Raw genomic sequence first — 22,831 nt, forward strand, 5'->3', positions numbered from 1 at the left:
TAAGTGAGAAGGTGAGATGGTGAGGTATATAAAACTGGAGAGAAGTGAGTAGAAGGGGGATTTTAATGGTATCTCTCAAATCTTCCAAGATTTAAAAACAGTATGAATTGTGAACAGATTTAACAAAATATCAGTTTATAGAAAAGGTTGACATGTTTCAGCATATGTGGCGACTATTTAGCCAATGCTTTCTTCAGGACCAGTATATTTACTACTGCAAAATTAATAAAAAAGTATAAACCATATCACCTGTTGGTTCCCGGTTATAATAAATATCCCCCAGAGAACTTAAGAATCGTTGTGTCAAGGGCAGGATGCAAGGAGAAAGAAAATGTAGACAAACATAACAAAATTGTCAATAGCACATCATACATTTTGTTCAGATTGTCATTAGAAAGTATGGGCAATGACCCATTACTAAAAGAAAGAATCCGCTTACCTATTTGGTAGGAGGATAATGCATCACCCCACCTGGCTGCAGCTTAGGTAAGTGGAGCACCGCTCTAGTTAAAAACAATAAGGATAGCCAGTCAGGGCATTTACATGTGGTATTTGTTCAGAGATGGTGTATGCTGATATCTCTGAAGTAGCACGTTCATAATCAGTCATATGACGCTACTCTCTCGCGTCACTATTGTGAAAGGTGCTTCCTTCTTTATAGTGGTGATTGCTGTCTGTAATACAACTAGATATTAACTCTTATATAGTTACCACTCTTAAGGTTAGTCACGCGACGTGCTGGTACTGCGTCGTGAGTTGTGACGATAGTCAATCGTTCTCTCATTATATCAATACAGACGAGCGATGCCTCCCATATCAGCACACATACTCAGTCTGAATTTATGATTAGTCAAACGTCGAGCCAAGGCTTCTATGTACGTACACATTCGCACTCTGTCTAAACTTTCTTATAATTAGCCAAGTGACGTGATAGTGCTGCGTCCTTCTCAAAACAAGGAAGTTTTCTCAAAATTAAAAATGAGCGATGCACACTCATACTTAGTAGCAGCTGTCCCTCATTACGCTTGCTCCTCGCATACCAATGCAGCGTTACCTATGCGGTCGTACACACTTAGGAATGGGTGACAATCTCTAGCGAGCCTAGACCGCTATCTAGCAGTTCGTGTGTACTTGCGGGCACTGACCTGTCCGTCGGTTCTCCCGGGCGTCCCTCTGAGCTGTCTGGGGGGGGTAGAGGACCGCGCCCGGATGCCATATTTGTGGGACAAGCGTATGGAGTCACGTGACTCTCACGTCACGTGTCATTCCAATCTGCACTTCACTATGGATTCTGGGAAATGTAGTTGCTGGTTCATGATTGCTGTTTTTTAAATAAAGTTTGATGGTGCAAAGTGAGATGTTCTTTACAACTCATTAGTGGATAGCACTAAGCGGTTCAGATACACACACAATGCGTGACTCACGATATTACTACATTCCGCACGACTTAGAACAGAGAGTGAGCCGAGTGATTTTATTATTTGCTCGTTCTATTTAATTTTTAGTATTTAGTATCTCCCGATATAATTATGTTGTTCTTTCATGTTGCAGGAGTGAATTCTGAGAGACTGTAATCTCTAACAAAACGGTTCCTTAGAAACGCGGGTAGAACTCATTTTCATCATTTTATAAGAGGAGTAGAGAGTGAAAACTCCTCCTTGCACTGACTAAAAGATATTCGGTTTACGGCAATGCCTCGCTATATTTTTTATAAAAAAAGGGGCATGCACGTAATGACCCTTGACAGTACTACGCAGGTAGTGCTATTAGACACCTAGCTGGATCATTTGATCATTTCAAAGGTAACCTAGTGCCCAACTTTCAATTATTTACTTGGTGGTAAACTGAACAGAGTGCCTATATACATAAAGGCATGTAGTGTAGTGGATGTTAACCTGTATAACAGGCAGTCATAGTTTATAGGTTTTTGGAGATCTTATCTAAGAGAGGCTCTTTTTCATTACCTCGAGGTGAGTGAATAACTGTTATGTTAGATAGATTAGCCTTCATCCATCAAATAGTAGTTTGCCGAACTATCGACGCTCATTCAATGGTTAAAGTATTATCACAATAACATCCATGGTATATCTTCATTAAGTCCATCTTTGTCACTGTTCAGTTTATACACCCATTTTTGCTCTTTGGAGAACAGATATTTGCTGATGTCTGACACATGCTCGGGGATGAAGGGTTGTTCCAGAACTGTCCAGGTGAAAATCTGCCTCATACTTTTTAAAAATGAATACTGATATCAGTAGTAATTTTAGCTATATATTTAAAATGTTCAAGTCACGTTTTTGTGTGAAATATGCCCTGAATTTTGTAAAGTTAATATGATTAAATGGTGTATATCCCTTGTAGTCCCAAAGCCCACTAAATGGCTCTAATAAGAAGTCTGTTTTCAGACAATATGTTTAAAATGCACATAGAAACACACGTATACAACCCCACTACGTCTTTATCAATCACATGAGAACTTATAAAAAATTTGATAGACTTGGAAATCTAGTAGTTCCATAAAATGTCTGCATCACACTAAGGTCCTGTTTCAGGTTGTATGAGCTTAACAATAGTGCATTTTCTTTAGGAACAGCAGATTCACATACTGAATTCACTTCATTACAATTCAACCATTCTTCTCTGGATTATATTTTCTTCAGGAACTGGAAGATGTTTTTATTTTTACCCGAAATTAATGCCTAAATAGATTATGGGAATCTACCTAGGGAAAACAATTCCTAATCTTGAATTTTGAAATCCAGTAGGTGCCACATTGTATATCCTTCTGCCAAGTAAAGGGTTAAGCAAGTTGTACAGGGTATGCTACAATCTATTGCTATTTTTTAATTATTTAATGTGCATTTATACAGAACACATTATTATAATCCAGTTGTACCTAAATAACAGCATTCACTATTTGGGTGCTCCAGAATTCTGGGGAAATTAAGAGATTTTTATGGCTTTCTACCCGCTAAAATCTGCTTTTTCCAACTGCTCTGCTTTTTTTGTAGGTCTATGTTTATAAAAAGAAATGTGAATCTCCACTAGAAAGCCATGATGTATGTAGCTAGAACACTGGAAGGGGTGGAGGCCTGAAGGAAGTGACCGGGGTACTGCTATGATGAATACACATTAATAAAGACACCAATAAACTGCTGTTGCAAGGTCATCCTGTGTACCCTGTGCACCCCCATTATTTGCTGAATGGTACTTGTGGTAACTGACTGACTGTGCCCTGGACTCTGTTGACAGGTCCATGCCAGTGCTATGTTGAAAACACAAGTGAAAAAACACACATACATTAGAGTGCCCTATGTGTTAGGGTACACCTATAATGGCCATGACCTTCCCCATAATTCCCTAGTAGATAATAGGACAAGGAGGATAAAACTAACTTTAAGTCCCTTGTATATAAGAATGCATGGGCGTTTAGAGGTTAGCAGCTTTTGTTACACTTGCATGTGTGCACTGCTGAGTGCCTGAGGTCATTTTAAAAGCAGCCCTGCTCTGCAGCACTGCTTTTAAATGTAAATTGCATCCAAACTCAACTTTGGTGGTGGGCACACTTAAAAAGTCATAATCTTTTTACATATTAGGGGAGACCTGTGTCTCCCTGAGGTGTCCAAGGGGTTAGACGTCATGTAATTATAAGCAGGGTCCTTATAGAAGAGGTTTTATATGCCAAGGGGATAGAGACATTGCACATTGCACTTCCCCCATTGTAGTAAAAGCCCTCCCAAAATCAACTTTGGTGCTATGAGCACTGTGGGGGGAGGATCCACATTATGTTTACATATCCAGGACCCCCAAGGTCTACTCTAGGTGTCCCAGGGGTATGGAGTCATGTAACTATAAGCAGGGCATTCATGAAAGATGTTTTACAGTTCCTGGTGATGGAGATATTGCACACTTAATTTTCCCCATTGTAGATACCTAACCCCTATAGGATAACATTGCAATAGCTTATGGACGCATACATATTGGTAGGGATTGAATGAAATATAATTCAAAAGACTCAGAAGAATGGTAATGATAAATCCAACAATATGCCCTTGTTGAATGTATCCTAAATTGAACAGAAAAGACGATATGAGACTTTCTTGTCTGTAAGACACATTTCAACCTTCTTGCAGTCTTTCCTGTTTGGTCAGAGTTGACGGGATTAGCCAGGCTGCCTTGATGAAGTGATAAGTGGCTCACCAGGAGAGAGGCTATCTGCTCAAGAGGGCTCTGCCACATAGGAAGGCCAGAACAGTGTGGATGGGTTGTAAAGGACATGCAGGGAATGCCAGGCCTACCTACCCCCTTTCTCTCTGACCCAGCCAGGTAGCAGGCTTAAACGAAGGAATCTGCTGATTTTGGGAGGAGGAGAGCTTTGGAAATGAGCCACACTGAAGGTTGGCTTAGCTAGTTCTTCCTCCTCTGGTGATATTTCAGCCATCATCATTGAAATTTTGAGGAATGGTGCTTTCTGGGACAAGAATATGTCACACTTTGGAGGAAGTGGTCATGCTCTGGGGTATTGCCCTGCACCTCATTGACAGGCGTGTTCTCCTGCTTGACCCCAGAGTCATTGAATAAATATGTGAGAAGTGCAGAGCCTCTAAGATATGCTGCTTAAAACTAAGGAAAGAAGAAAGATTGCCATGCTGGGAATTTGATTGGATTGTGTGTTGTGTCTTAATTATTTACTGAATTGGTGTTTTTAAGCGCTTTACATACCTTTCTCCTAAGTTAAGCCCGCCTCCTCGCAGCCAAGCTCCGGGGGCCTCATTTATGAGGCTGTGCGTCACTTTTACGCCGCCGGTGCGTCACTTTTTGCGACGCATCGGCGGCGTAAAACATGCCTCCTGTTGCGCACTATTTACAAAGTGACGCATCTAAGCAGATGCGTCACTTTGTAAACCCCTGCGCTACATTATACCTGCGTCAGGTATAATGTATGCAGAGGGGCGTTCCCCCGTAAAAAGCCTCGTAATAGTGACGCAGTGAAATCTATGAGATTTCACTGCGTCACTTTTAGGATGCTGTTGTGTCAAAATCTTGCGCCTGCCTCACAGCAGGCGTAAGACTGACGCAAGCCCTTTCACATGGGGCTTTCCCCATGTGAAAGGACGCATTACTGGAGTTGCGTCACTTTTGTGACACACTCCAGCAATGCGTCACTTTTGCGCTTACAGATACGTCAGAAATACTGACGTATCTGTAAGTCCTTGCACAATGATGAGTCATATTGTAAATATGACGCATCATTGGGGTCGCAAGGAGGGCGCAATGACTAGTGACGCATCGCTGTTTTCTCGCAGCGATGCGTCACTTTTCATAAATGAGGCCCCTAATGTTTGACCATGGAAAGAAGTTATTGAGACCTGTCCTGAGCTCTAGACCATGTTAGTGCCCTCATTGCCAGTGGTAGATGCACATTTACCACTACTAATAACCCACTTTCCAACAACTGCCACTTCTCTGAAGCTAGATTTGTCACAATGTCAAATGTCGTCACCTGCACTCCTGAATTCAACTTGCTTGTGGAAAAATATAACCTTTCTCTATGAAGTTGAATATTAGGCTGTTTCTTTAAGCGTTTGTCATAAAGTGTCCATTCGGGTTTGTGTTCCAGCTAGTAATGGCTCTTTAAAGCGAGGCAGTGAAATGTCTATGTTTACGTAACAGATTGGGAACAATCATAAGCAATACAAGACACATATGAGTGAATGTTTTCCCATTTCCAAATGCAGCTTTTAAATTGGCACAGTCTGAAAAAAGCAATCACTGTATTTCAATGTGTATGCTTCTTCTTACGAATCAATTTTTGTAAGTGCTTCGTCCTGCACAGTCAAGTCCTTTTAAAGGAGTCAGTCACTTTCTCACTCTTAATGAAGCCCTTATGGATCAAATAGAGAAAGGGCTGTTTCGGTTTTTCTATTTCGTCTCAAGAATTCAAGCTATAAACTATCAATTGAGCAGCCAGATATAATTTGAATAATGGTTCCATACTTCAATTTCTCGTCAAGGTCCGCTTGACGTTTTGTGTTTGTCATATTCCCGCCTTTCTCGTGTTTCCCTTTCAAAGACTGGGCATTTTTCACTATGTTCCATATCAGTGTTAAAATTACACTCAAAACAAGCTGGTTTGTCGAGTATTTCATCTTTTATTGCGCCCCTTCCTTGTTGCTTCAGTACAACCACATCAGAATTTGCGGAACTTTAAAATGTCAACTTTCTGAAATAACAGATGAGGGACTCTTTGAATTGACATTTTGTACTGAAACATTTTTCTCATCTTGTGACCTACAACACGGAGAAAAATGAAAGCCGCCAGCAGCTGTATTTTCTGGCAGTTACGTTCTGCTGAATGCCAGCAAGATTTAAAAACATTCCGGATAATCGCCTAGATTACCTCTGGTGGGCGACACAGAGCACAAAGCAAGCATTGTCTCCAGAAACAGAAAGTGGCAACTATATAAACATGAACAGTTAAAAGTAGTATCTCCCAACTCTCTTCTTTTATAGGAGTTGCATACGCAAAATTCTGTAGTTTCATTTCAGTATTTTGGTTTTTCATGCCCCGTGTTTACTTTTTACAGTAAACGCATCACAAAACAGTTTGGCAGCTAATATTATCATCCTTTGAATGTTACTACCACTAGGATATTTTAATGTAATGTGGATAGTGAGCAAAGTCATGAGAATCTCAATCTGTGAGCATAAGTGTGTTTTACCTGCACAAACTTTATTAACGGTTTTCAGATGAGCTCAAATCTGATCGCAAGGGACAGGCAAATGGAGGGTTACACGTTCAGTTCAAAAGGGGAAATGCCGTTTACAACGCGGTCGTTACATGGCGATGCCATTACATCAAGGTTTTTAGAACGCAAGTCATTGTCGACTTGCGCTGGATTGCGCTCTAGGACAAGGAATAGAATAATTTACTATCCAACACCTTCCCTACTGTATGTAGAATGGAGATGGACTAGTAAATTATACTACTCCTAAGTCCAGCGCCCTCCAACGCAAGTCGTTGTAACGACTTGTGTTGTAAAAACCGCAATGTAATGGCATGCGATCTATTAGCATGCGTTGTAATGTCATACAACCATTCAAAAGAGAGGGTAAAAAAGAACAAAATTGGCCACATTACGAGCTGTCTGTTATTTGGTGCGGGATACATGATCTCCGATTCCTACCAGAATATAAATACCAAATAACAGGATTTACAAGTTATTCCAACCAGAATCGAAAATAATATGTGGATCAGGGAATGCAGGGTCTCTTCCACGTCATCCCCACCTCATGGTCAATTCAGAGAACCTTTTACTTTGCCATTTGCTGTCTGCTTTGAGCTGGGGTGAAGAGCCGCGGGTCGGTGGTCAGTGGCTGGCCATGCTGGCAGGAGCATTGCCTGCTCACTGTGTGCTGCTGTATGGGTCAGGCAGGGGCTGGGCTTTGACTCTACTTACAGCCACTGATTGGAGTTTAACTGGTTATGGAGTAGCACACAGGGCTGGCTTTAGGGCAGTGCAACTGGTGTGGCCACACTGGGCGCTGACCTGGAGGGGCGCTGTGTTTAGCAACTTCTTATGATTTTTAAAAATGCCTGCTGCAGAGTGCCTTGTGCATCTAGCTTTGGGGCAGCAATAAAAATATCCAGATCACTTTTGTGATTAATGGTCCTGCTAGAGAAAAGATCAGAGTTTTGTCTAGTGGCAGTTTTGACTCTCCATAGTAGCACAGAGGGTTAATATGCCTGCTGCAAAGAACAGATCTGCATTTATGAGACTAGGTGAGTGGATTAATAAAAGCAGCCTTTACCAGTGCTTTAAAACAAATAAAATGTATGTGAGAGAGGGGCTATGGAGAGTTGAGGGCACTTTTGCCAAATTGCAGTGAGGGAATCATAGAAGGAGGTCATTGGAGATGGGGTGCCAAAAAAAGACTGTAGTACTGGGCGCCAGCAACTCTAAAGCTGGCCCTGGTGACACTGGTTGAATCGAGACTCAGTACTTCCAGACCTGATTTTACCAGATTTGAGATTTGTGGGCCCAGTAATCCCAAATTTTAAAACGGCCATGGACTTGTGGTTTCCTGAAGCCTTATTCTACTAGGGATCCTACTCTGGGTCACTCATAATGAGGTTAGTATTTCTTTGTTTGATCTTACAATGAGTATAAGTATATTAATCAGAGTGTTACACAATAAATCTAGGAAACGTTTACAGAGAGTTTCCAGATAATGCCGTACAATGTGATCAATTTATTCACATACATTTTGGTTAGTAGCACAGTAAATGTCATAAAATGAATGATGAAAGCAATATGGTGTTGATGCGAGATTCCGCTAAACTGGCGAAGGCTAATCCCATAAATCTTGGAGTGTGATGGGCAGAAATTGGCAGGAAAGAAAAGTCCAGCATGCTATCTTCAATCCTGGCTTCAAGATTCTGTACATTGAGGCTTTATAAGCCTTTGGGACACAATGATATCGAGTGACCCTGGGAATGCCCCACCCTTTCTGAAGGACAATGTACAACTTGAATACCAAGCTCTACAAAACATTATCACACCCACGCTAAAAGCACGCTGAGGCCATGGGAGGGAAGCCAGTAGCGCTTGACAAAAAACACAAAATAAAGAAAAATGAAGGAACGGCGGAAAATTGTAATCATAGTATGGTCTGTAAAGCTGGGGCTATTAGTATCAGCTAGTGGAATTTGGATATTACATTCACAAAGGGAAGTATTGTTTTGTGTTGGAAAAATGTTGTAGCAGGCCTTTGCGATAGACCTGTTGGTATTGTTAAGAAGCATAAAGCAGTGCCTACCTTAGTTCTGGATTGTGGAAGGAACATGACTTAGAGCATGGGGTATATAAGAGCAAAGGAAGAGGCCACAGGTGGGTGAGAGGATGCTCACTGTCAGTAGAATGATGGAGGACATAGGCAGGGAATGCATTCTGGTGAGGTGGAGAATTAAGTCAAGGTTGGATGACTGCACTTGGCCTCATGGTGGTATTATCAGATATTTTGCATTATATTATACTGGTAACCACAAAAAGTGTTTATCTCTGTAGGGTTTGTTTTTAAGCTGACCTTTATTATTGCCCCTATTTCGGTAATGCCATTCATAGGTGCAACTACACAAGTCTTGCTTTTTTTAGCAAAATGAAATTGAGATCCTTGCTCTTGTATTTTATGAGATTTTGAACACTATTTCTATTTCAGTAGGCATAGAGGCATGCAGATTATTAAAAATTGTTTTTGCCTATTGTAAAGCATACAGATACTTGTGTGAGTGTTCTGGCGCTGAGGTCCCGTAACCACTAGTCAGAGGAAGGTTGACTGTTAGAAGGTCTGGTTGAACTGCCAGGTTTTATGCTCCTTTTAAAGGTGCTCTCATCTTTGCTGGCCTGTAGATGAAGGGGCAGTTCATTCCAACTGGAGGCAGCAAGGGCTGAGAAGGAAAAGCTGCCCTATTTCTTCCTCCTGGCTTTAGGCACAGCAGACAGCAAGATGTCTGAGGAGTGCAGAGCTGTCTTTGGGAGGTAATGAATGAGTCTGTTGGCCAAGAAGAGGGGGCCAGCCTTATAGCAAGTTCTGTGAGCCATCACAAGCCCCTTAAAAGGAACTCTTTGGCAGATTGGCAGTCAATGCAAATCCTTGAGGTGCAGATGTATATGGTTATGTTTTCGGAGTCTCTTGTGTTAGTACGCTGGGAGGTCCCAGAACAGTGCATTGCCATAATCCAACCGTTAGGTGATAAGTGCCAGTGTGAAGGGACCAAGATTAAAAAGTTTTTCAGGAATCTTAGGAGGCTGAAGCATGCTCCTACCAAACTGTCCAGCTGGGAAATGAAGGCTAGTTTATTGTTGAATTTTACCCCCAGGTTGCGTGCAAATATGACAGGGGTGGGGGGAGACAGAGCAGAGCTGGACCAAACTCTCTGCCCCAGGATGGAGGGGGGTGCCAAAGACTAATACTTCGGCCTTATTGGTGTTGCATTGGAGATTGCTCTGTCCCATCCACTGAAATTCTGCTGATAAGAATGCTGCAAATCTATCCTGCACGTTGGGGGTGTTGCTATCCCACGTGCGGAGTATTTGCATGTCGTAGACACAACCAGTACCCCAAATGATTCTACCACAACTGCTAGGGGAGTCATGTACACATTAAATGACATAGGGCTCAGGGCAGAGCTCTGAAGGATGACAAATCTTAAAGGTTTAGTGTCAGAAGCAAAGGTGGTATGCAAACTAACTGTCAGATAGAAATGACACAAACCATGTCAAGGCTGCCCCACCTATCCCGATGTTACTCAGTCGCTGAAGGAGAAGAGGATGGGAGGCCGTATCAAATGTACCGGATAGGTCCAAGAGCAGAGGGTTACCTGTTTCCCGTGATCCACTGCTAGCTTGATGGTATCGGATATTTCATCAAAGGTGCTTCCATACTGTGCCTAGGCTGGAAGCCAAACTGAGATGGATGTAGCAGCTGGTTAGAGTCCAATGACTATTCTTATCTTTAAATAACTTTCTTAAAATGTATGTGAAGACAGCTCCTACTAGTTCAGTGCATGGATTGCAAATGAAAGCTTTAAGAGCCGTACCTATGTGTGTCTGCGACAATCATAAAAAATACCTCACTCTTGGAAATATTCCTCTTCTGATAAACTGTTTTTAATGCCTATCATACCCCAAAAGGTTTTTCGCATCCAACTTGTATTTCAAATCCTACCAACAGAAGTCAAATTGTTAAGTATATGAAAGAAACAGGCTGGGCGAAATTTGTGTCATTTCCAGCATATTGCTTTTTACTGTAAATTCAGCGAAATCCCGCTTTTTGCCACATGGTTTAATTATGATCACTCAGGTAAAAAAATGGTATCGCAGGGGAGCCACAACAAGAAGCATGGACAGAACATAAGAGGCTCTTGTAATCTGCACTTGTACATTTTACTCTATTTTTCTAGCGCAAATCGCTTCCTCGTATCAATTTTCGGAGCGAAGATGCAGTTCGCACTAAAGAAAGCAGAATGTCACTTTTCTGTTTCACATAATTTTCCTAAAGGAAATTACATGAATTTCGCACATTTGTAACCACAATGAAGATTTTTGCAATGTACATGATGAAAATCAATTGTTTTTGTCATACCGTACAGTGTACATAACAATATCATTTAGCAAAATGTTTACGTGCTATTTATTGAAATTTGTTTTCCTTATTTTGCAGATGCGTCTAACAGACACTGTTAATCCTGACATTTCATGGACACCTTCGGAAGACACCAACAATAGTTTTGCATCACCCATCAAATTCTCCACCTTGAAGTGATTGCCCAAGCTGCTCCACATGGCCTTCCTACTTCTGTCAGCTCTGCTACTGGCCCAGACTCACAGTGCGCCAATCGACCACTATGAGATAGAGAATGGGGGACTTCTAGAGATTCTGAAAACTGAAGTAACATTGCTAAGCAATAAAAGTGAACATTATTCAGCACAGGTGAAACCACCAGGTACAAGTCGAAGAATGCCTCACACGATCATTATTGGTGTTCGTAAAGGAGGTACCAGGGCTCTCTTGGAAATGTTGGATATTCATCCTAATGTTGTAGTCGCAGCGACAGAAGTTCACTTCTTTGACTGGGATGAAAATTACGTGAAAGGAGTAGACTGGTACAGAGGTCTGATGCCATTTTCATATGAAAACCAAATTACAGTAGAGAAGACCCCAGGATATTTTACTTCTCCCTATGCGCCGGAGAGGATCCATGCCATGAATAGTTCTATCAAACTGTTGCTTATCCTCAGAGACCCAACGGAGAGAGTAATATCAGATTACACCCAAGTGTATTACAACAGGCTGGAAAGTCACAAACCTGTTCAACCCTTTGAGAACATAGTTATCAAAAACGGGGAGCTAAATACCAAGTATAAGGCCATTCAGAGAAGCCTTTATGATGTTCATATGGAGAGATGGCTGAAGCATTTCAGTATGGATCAAATTCATATTGTGGATGGAAATACATTGATTAGGGATCCCCTTCCTGAATTGCAAAAGGTGGAAAAATTCCTTAATTTGCCTCCCAGGATTGTGCCATCAAATTTTTATTTCAACCAAACTAAGGGATTTTACTGCATTCGAAGTGACGGGCGGGAGAGATGTTTGCACGAGTCCAAGGGTCGCCCGCATCCTGTTGTGAACAGCACTGTCCTGGATCAGCTCCATTCCTACTTCAGAGAGCATAACACAAACTTTTATAGAATGGTTCACCATAACTTTAACTGGCACTGATAGTTTTCAAATAGAGCTAGCTCTTGAACGTGCCATTGTAAACAATTCCCACTGACTTTATTGCTCTGTGACCTGTATTAGGTAGAAGAAATGCACTGGTATGCGGATATTGGGAATAGACTAAATAAAGGTTGTGCAGAAAAAAAACTGTCAAGTTTGCCTCAATATTCCAATGCTACTAATCAATTTCAAATGTAATGGGTGATCTTAGGACAACAAGCATTTAATAGGTTTGTTATCAAACATGATGTATTTCCTTATTTCTCCCTTTCGATGGTTTTAAAGCAATGTACCTTTTTAAATAAAATCGCACAACTAATTTTCAGCTGTACATACTTGAAAAAAATATTGTAAAATTTACTATGTCGTTTTTGTTGGTAGTAATTTTTATATCATGGGTCATGCTAATGTAATTGTATTCATTTCCACAAATCGGAAAGCCTGACAATGCATTTGTTGAAATGGGGAGTCTGTAGTGCTATAGATCCTTACAAGTCATCTTTGAACTGTTTGTAAATATTATTTTTTAGCATATTAACTATTCACAGGTTGTTGGTAAAAGAACAGGAACTCAGACTCCCAGATAGTTGAAGTGCCAACAATGGGAACGTGTGCCCTACTGATAATGTATAATGAAATAACTCAAAGGCAGGATAGCAGTATATAATAAGTTTAGATAATGTTGAGTGTATTGACAAAAGTCAAATATTTCTCAGATTTTGACTAAAATGTAACAACGGTGTCACAAGTTCAAAATATATTACTTTGTAAAACATAATAAAACTGCAAGCTGAGTAATACTTTGTCATTTTAACAGTTATTATAAAGATATAAATGGATGTACATGTGCCCACATAAAATATGCTCAATATATAATTTATTTTGTATATCACGAAGTACAATTCCAATGTAATCTTATTTATATATCTTTATTGGAATTTAAACAACAAAACCAATAGGTTTACATTGGGCAATAATATGTACACTCGCGTGTACCATGAGTATAGCAACGTTGTTGGTAACTGAAAAAATCAAAATACAGAGCCAATAAATTAGGACAACATGACGTATCAATGAAGTCAGCTGGCAATACAATTCAGGGCACCCCGTCATGCCCATCACAACAGTAGCCTCCTTTACTTAGTAACTGGAAAAAATGCTAAAACGTACGTAAACCTCTGGCTGGGAATAGCCCCCAGGTGGTGTACTTAAGGTCCGGGTGGTAAATGCGAAACATGACATGGTTCAGTGTCACAGGTCCTTCTGGGAGGGACGCAAAAAAAGGTGCAAAGTCCATCTAGCAGTATGTGATGGTACTGACAATCCTGTGAAGCCATAATAGATCCCTGGACTTTAACCAGCAGGGCTAGTGACAGATCCTCTTTGTCTGCCAAGCGGTCTGTGGGGGTGTTCAGTTTGTCAAATAGTTTGAGTATATATGCGTCCCAAAGTGTGGTGGCTCCCTCGCCTCCCCGCCGCTGTTGATCAGACACCATAGGGTCCGACTCAGCTAATGCCCACATATGAGTTGCCTGAAGCCAACAAAGTATCGTAGATGTGGTCTTCCAGGCCATGGCTATCAATCTCTTAAACAGGGCCAGGGAAAAGTCCTCCATTTTTAAATGATATTTAGATTTTTTGATATGCTTAGTGATCTCTAGGAGGCATAGCAGTGGATCAGAAATAGCCGTACATTGACCACTGCAGCGATATGGAGCACCTGGACCAATACACGTGGAATTCCCAGACCATATGTCCACATGTGGGTCCTGCCGGTGTCACCCACGTAAATATTGCATGGAGCTGGTGTGGTGTGATGTATGTTTTCTGAAGATATTTAAAATTTGTAAACTTCATTCGAGCAATCTGCGACATGCGTTTCATGTGTTCCAGCACCATTGTCTACTGTTTGGTGTTGTGCTCAACTCCCAGGCCATCCTCCCATCGAGACTTACTGCTAAGTGCACGTTCTGTGATTGCTGCTAGCACTGCAGTATAACATTCTGATATTGCCCTACTCCACGTGTGAGAAAACACTGAAAACCCACAGACTATGTGTCCCTAAGTGCTAATGTGAGTGCATGGTAAGTGATGAAGGAGCCTCCTCCAAGTCCATCAATGTCCTGGAGGCTTTGGAACAAGTAAAGGATAACCTCATCCTATAGATCCTCCACCTGAGCTATCCCTGCCTCCTGCCATGGTGTCGGATCATGCATTCCCAACAGCACTCTCATAGCAGGGGTGTCCCAAAGAGGGAGCTGTGGTGCATATGGGACCTGATTCTGCCTGGGCTAAATGTATCTGCTCCAAACCATCTTGGCAAAGTGCATGAGTCTACTCAGACCACTTGTGGGACACCCGGGCACAAGCATCCACTCCATAAAGCCCCTACATTCCAGCTCTGCCAGCACAGATCTACATACCCCCATCAACCACTGCAGTTGTGCCGCTGCAAATTACAATTCGAGGTCTGGGACCCCCTGGCCACCCTCCATCATCGGGCAATGAAGTATTTGAATCAAGATGCCTTTCCAAGCTGACCCCATACCAGGTCAGATTCTAATTGACTCAGATTCTTAAAAAAGGAAATATTGGGCTCCACAAGTAGTGCCATAAAAAAGTGCAACAAACGAGGGAGAACAAGCATTTTTGCTATGGCCACAAGCCCCATAGGAGATAGAGGCAGGTGCGTCCAAATGGTCAATGAGTACCGTATTGAGGTAAGGGCCCTCCAATGATTCCAAACTAGGAAGTCTGTGTTGTTGTGATATATATTCATTCCCAAGTTGCGGAAGGTCCAGAAGCTCCAAGGGAGTTGTCCGAGCCCTAGAGTATCTCAGACAGCCTGCTCTACCCCGCACAGGGGGAAGATACATGATTTGCCCACTCTAAGGCCCGCCAAACTGCCAAAGGGAGTGTATGGGCATCGTTCTGTAGATATACCAGCACATCATCTGTATAAGGGGAGACTGTGTGCCAGTCAGTACCAACCCACATGCCCCAGGTGAGGCCCTTGGTACGCAGCATGACAGCAAGGAGCTCCATGGCCAGTGCAAAGATTATAGGGGAGAGCAAGCAGCCTTGACAAATCCCTCTTGCTATAGAGAATTGGCATGACATATGATGTCCTGTGTGTACCCTAGCTCGCAGTTCCATGTACAGCAGACTAATCCACCAGAGGAGTATTGAACCCGGATCACTGACAGAATATAGAATACAAGAATATCGACTTACCAGAATATCGAAGTAAAAATATAGAGTGACAGAATATCGACTCCCTATCTACAAACAGGTAAGTGCGAAAATATAGAATAAAAAATATTGATGTTAAAAATATAGAATGCTAAAATACCGAATTTTTAAATCTCTTAAAAATAATTTTAAATTAATTAAATAATAAATATAATTAAGTAAAACATACTCAAAATTAAGTAAAAAAGGTCAAAATTAATAAAAGATAAATATAATCTAAAAGAAATGAACATACATCTTAATTTTCATATATATATTAATTTAATAATATTAAAAAGTAATTATTTATAATTTTAAAATGTTAAAAACATATTTTAAAATATAATTACATATATATATATATATATAAACCTATAATATTAATATAAAAATAAATAATATATAATAAGTTAAAACATTACAAATATTTTTATTTATTTATATTTTACAGTACATCAAATATAACAATAGTGAAAATGTTGCATAATGTAGGGAACAAAATTACTATTCCCACTCCAGAGTGGTACAGTAGGGAAAGTGTTGGATAGCTGGAAAGTAAAAATGACTATTCCCACTCCACCAAGTCCAACAGTAAGGACGTGGGTAAAAATGACTATTCCCACTCCAGTGAGTGCAACAGTAGGGAAAGTGCTGGATAGCGGGTGGGTAGAAATTACTATTCCCACTCCAGTGAGTGCAACTGTAGGGAAAATGTTGAATAACGGGTGGGTAGAAATTACTATTCCACCTACAGTGAGTGCAACAGTAGGGAAAGTGTTGGATAGCGGGTGGGTAAAAATTACTATTCTCACTCCAAACAGTGCAACAGTAGGGAAAGTGTTGGATAGCTGGTGGGTAAAAATACTATTCCCACTCCAGCGAGTGGCACAGTAGGGAAAGTGTTGGATAGCGGGTGGGTAAAAATTACTATTCCTACTCCTAACAGTGCAACAGTAGGGAAAGTGTTCGATAGTAAAAATTAGTATTCCCACTCCAGAGAGTGCAACAGTAGGGAAAGTGTTGGATAGCGGGTGGGTAAAAATTACTATTCCCACTCCAGTGAGTGCAACAGTAGGGAAAGTGTTGGATAGTGGGTGGGAAAATTACTATTCCCACTCCAAACAATGCAACAGTAGGGAAAGTGTTGGATAGCGTGTGGGTAAAAATTACTATTCCCACTCCAGTGAGTGCAACAGTAGGGAAACTGTTGCTATGAATTAACAATAAATAATTAAAAATACCAATAAAGAAAAATGTATAATAACTTTAATAACATTAAATTACTTTCCACCCTATTCCCCAACAAACACACAACTCACTCAACATAAAATTTCACATAATTAATATAATTATCAATTAATCAATTAATATAATTTAATTTCCAATTAATAATTAATTACCAATAAATTAATTATCGATACCAATAAATATTAAACATTATTTACCAATTATTAATTGATACAATTAATATAATTATTAATTAATTAATTACACGTAATTACCAATTAATAATGAACAATTTATTATCAATACCAATAAATAAAATGTAATAATTAATTCATTACAAATAGATTACTTCCCACCCTATTCCACTATAAACCCTCAACCCTCTTCCAAAAAAAGTACACTTTTAACATATTAACAAATTCATTATTAATATTTAATTTCAAATTAATAACTATTTAATATTTGTACACAATAGACATAATTACCAATACATTATTATTTATTATTAATCAAATTATAGTGATTAATTAATTAACACAAGTAACAATATAAATAGTTAAATACAAAATTAATAATTATATAATGTATGAATTAATTAATTTAATTTAAATTACTTCCTACCCTATTCCCCTATCAACCCACAACCTGCTACGGAATAAAATTACACAAAAATTAATTAATATATAATTAATTACTTCAAATAAAATCTTAATTAATATATTATAATTAAATTACTTCCCACCCTATTCCCCTATAAGCTCACAACCCGCTACGGAACTAAAAATACTAAAAATATTTGAACATAAAATTCATTCCTTTAAAAAAATTCCAACATACATTACAAACATAATATATACTTTTAACACTCGATTTCGATATTCTGCACCACTATATTTTTGTAAGTCAATTTTTTGGCAATTCTATATTTAAAATTCAATATATTGGCATCTCGATATTTAAAATTTGATATATAGACTGGTCATCATTGAGCCCATCCCATGGCCTCGAACACGTGGGTCAGAAATAACCAACCAAGCGTGCGAAGGACTTTTCAAAATCTAAGGAGACTGCCACTGGGAGGTCAGCTGTTACCTCCATTGCACCCATGATGTGACACAGATGTCGTGTGTTGTATTTAGAACCATGCTGGGGAAAAAAACCACATTGGTTGGAATGGACTGAGGAGCTGAGCATTGGAAGTAGTCTATTGCTGAATATAATGCTCAATATCCTGTGCTCAATACTGAGCATGGAAAGCGGGTGGTAAGAACCCACATATATGGGTCTTTTCCCAGTTTCAATAGCACCTCTATAAAGGCCTCAAGAAGGGTTTCAGGCAGAATGCCCCCTCGGTGGGCCTCGCAGTACACTCCAAATAACTTATGGGCAAGGTTGGCCCTGAATGTTGAATAATATTCCACATGGAAGCCATCTGTGCCTGGAGTCTTGCCTCGTGCCATTTGATGAATAGCCAGTTGAAGCTCCTCCAACTGTATGGCATATTCCAATTCCAACAGCTGCTGTGGGGACAGGCAGGGGAGAGTCATCTCTTGTAGGAAAGCTCTAATAGTTTCAGATGGAGCTCTGACGGGGGTAGAGTTCTTCATAGTACCGGCCAAACACTTCATTAATGTCCGTCTGGGTGTTAACTATCTGTCCTGCAGCAGTGCGGCTGCCCTTATTAGCGACCTAGGGATCTTCGACTCAGTAACCCCACCAGTGTGCACCCTGGTTTATTGCTATCTGCATGCTGGTGAGCCAAGTATGTCTTGTAATATAGGTTGTTCAGCCATTTGGCTTCTTCTCATTAGAGATGTCGGAGATCTGTCAGGCATGGCCAAGCCCCCACCACCCTCACCGCATCAATGTCTGCACTCCTGATACGCAATTCTAGGTCACCTATGGAATGGAGGAGTGAGGCCCTCGCCCTCCAGGCCATGCTAATACAATGCCCCTCATTACCATCTTCTTGGGGTCCCATTCCTTTCACCACAGTTCCACCATTTCACCATTTTCATTGAAGTACTGTGTGAGGTGTGTGGCATTGGCCTCCCTATAGCCCACATCATTCAGTGCCTCTTTCTGCAACCTTCAAGTTGGGATGGTGACTTGGGCTCCTTCCCAACGACTTGTAACCTTTAGTGGGCTCTGATCTTATACGGTCCTGCTCAGGTTTTCAAAGTTCTGTACCAGGGGCCAAAAGTCAGAAGATGGTTTTTTTTAGTCTGGTGTGTACCTGATGGCCTGTCGCATAATTGGAGTACTCAGTGTCTTTAGGGTGACCTAGGCACTAAATATCATGTAGGTGTAGCATACTAGTCCAGTTTTTAAAGTGTTTAGTCATTTGCATACCCTGTTGCCTTGGAGGGGGGGCACGAGCGATCCAGGTCAGAAAGTGTGAAAGAACGTGCCTTGGTGTGTGTTAGGTGCATATAAGGAAACCTGCGAAAGGGCTCACCCATCCAACGATCCCTTCAGTAGCACTTATCGCCCTTCCAGATCAGTCACAATTTTATGTTGCACAAACATTACCCCTGGTGCCAGTCATATCAAGACTCCATGAGAGTATGCAGAGTAGCCGGTTCCACATATTTGCCTACTCCAGCGCCTGCTGAAGTTCTTTAATTCCCCTCTAGTGAGTTGTTTCTCTTGGAGACATGCAATGTGAATATGCCTGTGCTGCCATGCCCCAGATGTTCAAGGTTACTATATTAAAGGAGGTGGCCATGTTTTCAAAGATTTCCCTTATATTCTGATTTCCAAGGTGGTCTACCCTCCCCAGTGAATAGGACTTCCACCACCTTCTCAATGCCCTCCATACCAGCCAGAAGAAAAACACAAAACTGTAACTTAGCAAAAACTCCCCCAGGCTTAGACACCAACAGGCATAGTGCCACAATGTCCCTAAAAGTAGATCCTAGATGTTATACGTACCATTTAACAATAATAAGTCAGTGCAAATGTCTTTTGAAGGATGGGCCATGTCCAGTGGAAAACAGAGATACAGTATTCCAAGTAAATCCACAGCTAGCCCCACCTCAGTCTCATCTAAAGCTTACTTGCCTTACCCCACATGGCATGATAAGTTCCAGCACTCACTTCAGTGGTTGAGTGGTTGAGTGCACTCAGCATCCAGAACACATCACAGCCTGGAATTGCTCTGCGGGGGGGGGGGGCTCAGTGGAGTGATCAAGGAACCCTCATCTGCAGAGGCTGAGCCAAGAGCCTGCAGCTCCGAGTTCAATTTAGTGTCTGTGGCTAGGGCTTGATATCTGTTAGTGCTACATGTAAAAATCTCAGTGACCGCCTGTTAGACCTGACACCCTTGGCGTGGTTTTTCCCCATCTTTTCGCCTCTGTCTACTGTATTTTTGATGCTGTGCTGGATTTCGTTTTTGCTGGTTTAGATGCTTTGGACACTCTGCCACTGCTGATCAGTGCCAGAGTGTAAGTGCTCCCTATGTAAATTGTCATATTGATTGGGTATACCTGATTGGCATATTTGTTTCACCATGAAGTCCCTAGTAAAGTGCACTGTGTGTGCCAGGGCTGGTGATGCAGATGCTACTAGTGGGCCTGCAGCGCAGATTGCGCCACCCACATGAGTAGCCCTAAAATGGTGTCTCAGGCCTGCCAGCGCAGTGCCTGTGTGCAGTCAGTGGACTGCCATGTCTGCCTGGCCAGTGTCCCCACTGGCTGGGCCTAACCCTTCCCTGTCTGTGCACATCAGTCACCCCTATGGAAGGCTGAAGGTACCCCCCTGGGCAGGGTGCAGTGTATGGGTAAGGTAGAGCATGTACTAGTGCAGGTCACATGCTCTGGTAGTGAGCAGCAGCCATTTTGTGTGCTCACTGCTGTAAGGTTATCTTGCTCCATAGAATAACATGGGGAAGGCTGGTCCCAATGGATACCAGCCTACCTTCTCATAGGAACAAGATGGGACATAAGTGATTGATATCCCTGAACTCAGAATTTAATAACACATCTTTTAGGAAGGGTTGTTTTTAAATTCTGTGCTTGAGAATAGTACTTTTAGAAAGTGGCTGTTCTCTTGTCTAACCTTTCTGTGTGCCTGGGCCTGTTTGTGGATTGACTGTCTGGCCTGAGTGTGACAGGGGCTGCAGAGCCCCCAGGAGGTTGTCTGAGTCAGCCCGTGGATGAAAGGCAGCATCTGCTGCCAGGGAAGTGGGAGGAGATCGCACCTGATAGTGATAGGGCTGTGCCTGCTTGACCACAATGCTGGCTCCACCCCCCTGCTGGGCGACTGTCACCTCTGTCCCTGATACCGAGAGGAAGAAGGAAGCCAGGAAACCCCCAGTGCCTCAGCAACACCCAGAACTGGTTTAGACCAGGCTCAGGGCCCACTTGCACAAAGACTTCAAAGGACTTCAAAGACTTTTAGGGGTATAAGAGAAGGACCCCTGACAACAGAAAATCTAGATTCTACAATCAAGAGGAACCTCTGCTGGAAGAAGGACTGCTGGAGAACTGAAGGAAGATTGCCTTGCTGTGTGCTCTAAGGGCTGACCTGTTCTGCTGTTCCACTGAAAGCTGAGAAGGAGAAAGGGACTTTGCTGTGTGCTGTGACCCTGCCTGCTTGACCTACAAAGACTTTGCTGTGTGCTGTGTCTGCTTACTGAATCTCCAAGGGCCTGAGAAGAGCTGGCCTCCTGTCTGGGAACCCAGGGTCAAAAGGTTCCCCTGTAACTGAACTACACCAGAAAGATCGTGCTCTAACTACTGCTGAGAGCGTGGCTTGCAATTGTGGCCGGGGAGGAAGATCGTCGTGCTCATCGGCACGTTTCTGACAGAGGATCAGAGGTTGACTGTGTTTTCCTCCGTGAATTACTCTCCAGCCGGAGTGGTGGCTCCACGAGCTCTCTGCTCGCCTCTGGTCACGTGAAAAGCATTGCCGCCTGTTTGCCGCCGCGGCCCGGGGGCCAGAAATACCCTCTGAAGATCGCCGTCCCGACCGGAGCTGCGGGGCCGAAGATCGAAGCCGCCGCGCTCCCATTGGTCGAAGGAGCCGAGCCCCCTCACTAACGCCGCGACGGGATTGGCTCGTGCGCCGCAGCGTCATTGCTGTTGCCGTGTTGTGGTTGGCTGGCGGAAGGAGTGTCATCACAGGCCTGTCCCGGGAGCCGCACTGCCATTGGCTGACTCCCGGGTGTGCAAAGAGGCTCTCCCCGAACGCCGCGACAGGATTGGTTCCCGTCATCGGGACCTCTGGAGAAGCCGCCGAGAGCCGTGACCGAAGCAAACCCCAGCGAGGAGCCGACAGCCGAGTCAGCCGTCCGGCCCGTCCTCGCCGAGGGAGTCCGAGTGTGTCCCGCATCCCTGGCCGGTCGTCCCCCGAGGTGTGCTGCACCAACTCCCCCGCCGCTCGTTGGATTGTCGAGAGCGTGCGGGAGAGCAGAGGGGACCGGCCGGGGCTGAGAGCGAGTGTGCTCTGATCGGCGCGGTGCGCCTGAGGCCATCAAGAGTGCGAAGCAGTGCCGATCTTCAGAAAGGAGTCCCCCGTGAATCCGGTGAGGCGCGCTTGCAGTGCTTGGGGCCCACTGCTTTTAAAGGGCTCAATACTTAAAGGAAACAGCTGACAAAGCCGTTACCTGCTGGCATAGCTGGGTTTGCTTGTTTTTAGAGCCAAGTGGAGGTTAATCAGTGGCATTATTTTTATACGCTGATTTAAGAGTCTTGAGACAATTTTTGATATATGAACTTCCTGAAATTAAGTACAACCATAAAGATTAAGGGCAACCATTAAGATTAAGTGCTACATTCTTCTAAAGTGATGAATATCGTGCAACCGTTTTATTCTCCTTGCTGAAACCAGATAAAGATATATTTTTATAAATATACTTACCTGTGTGGTCTCAGTTTGTGGTGGATGGGGGGTCATTGTTTGTGTTAAGTGCAACTATTATACACATTGCCTTAGGGATAAGCCTGTCTGCTCGTGCCAAGCTACCTAGAGGGTGAGCAGGGGTTATCTACTGTGTGTAATTCTTCACCCTGACTAGAAGCAAGGGTCCCTACTTGGTCTAAGGTACTTACCTCTGCCAATTAGAGACCCCCAGATCTAACATTGT

The 22,831-nt window shown here is 42.3% G+C and overlaps 1 protein-coding gene across 2 annotated transcripts in view; it reads left to right on the forward strand.

Moving 5' to 3' along the window:
• The window catches only part of LOC144753450 (heparan sulfate glucosamine 3-O-sulfotransferase 1-like), a 726,783-nt gene extending 713,703 nt beyond the window's left edge, over positions 1-13,080 (forward strand). For both annotated transcript variants that reach the window (XM_078641137.1, XM_078641138.1), the window contains one exon: positions 11,224-13,080. In XM_078641137.1, coding sequence (XP_078497263.1) covers positions 11,344-12,285 — 942 coding nt within the window. In that variant the 5' untranslated portion in view covers positions 11,224-11,343 and the 3' untranslated portion in view covers positions 12,286-13,080. The remainder of the gene's footprint in view (positions 1-11,223) is intronic.
• Positions 13,081-22,831: the final 9,751 nt, after the last annotated feature.

Source organism: Lissotriton helveticus, chromosome 5_1, assembly GCF_964261635.1.
Source record: "Lissotriton helveticus chromosome 5_1, aLisHel1.1, whole genome shotgun sequence".
Classification (NCBI taxonomy): domain Eukaryota; kingdom Metazoa; phylum Chordata; class Amphibia; order Caudata; family Salamandridae; genus Lissotriton; species Lissotriton helveticus.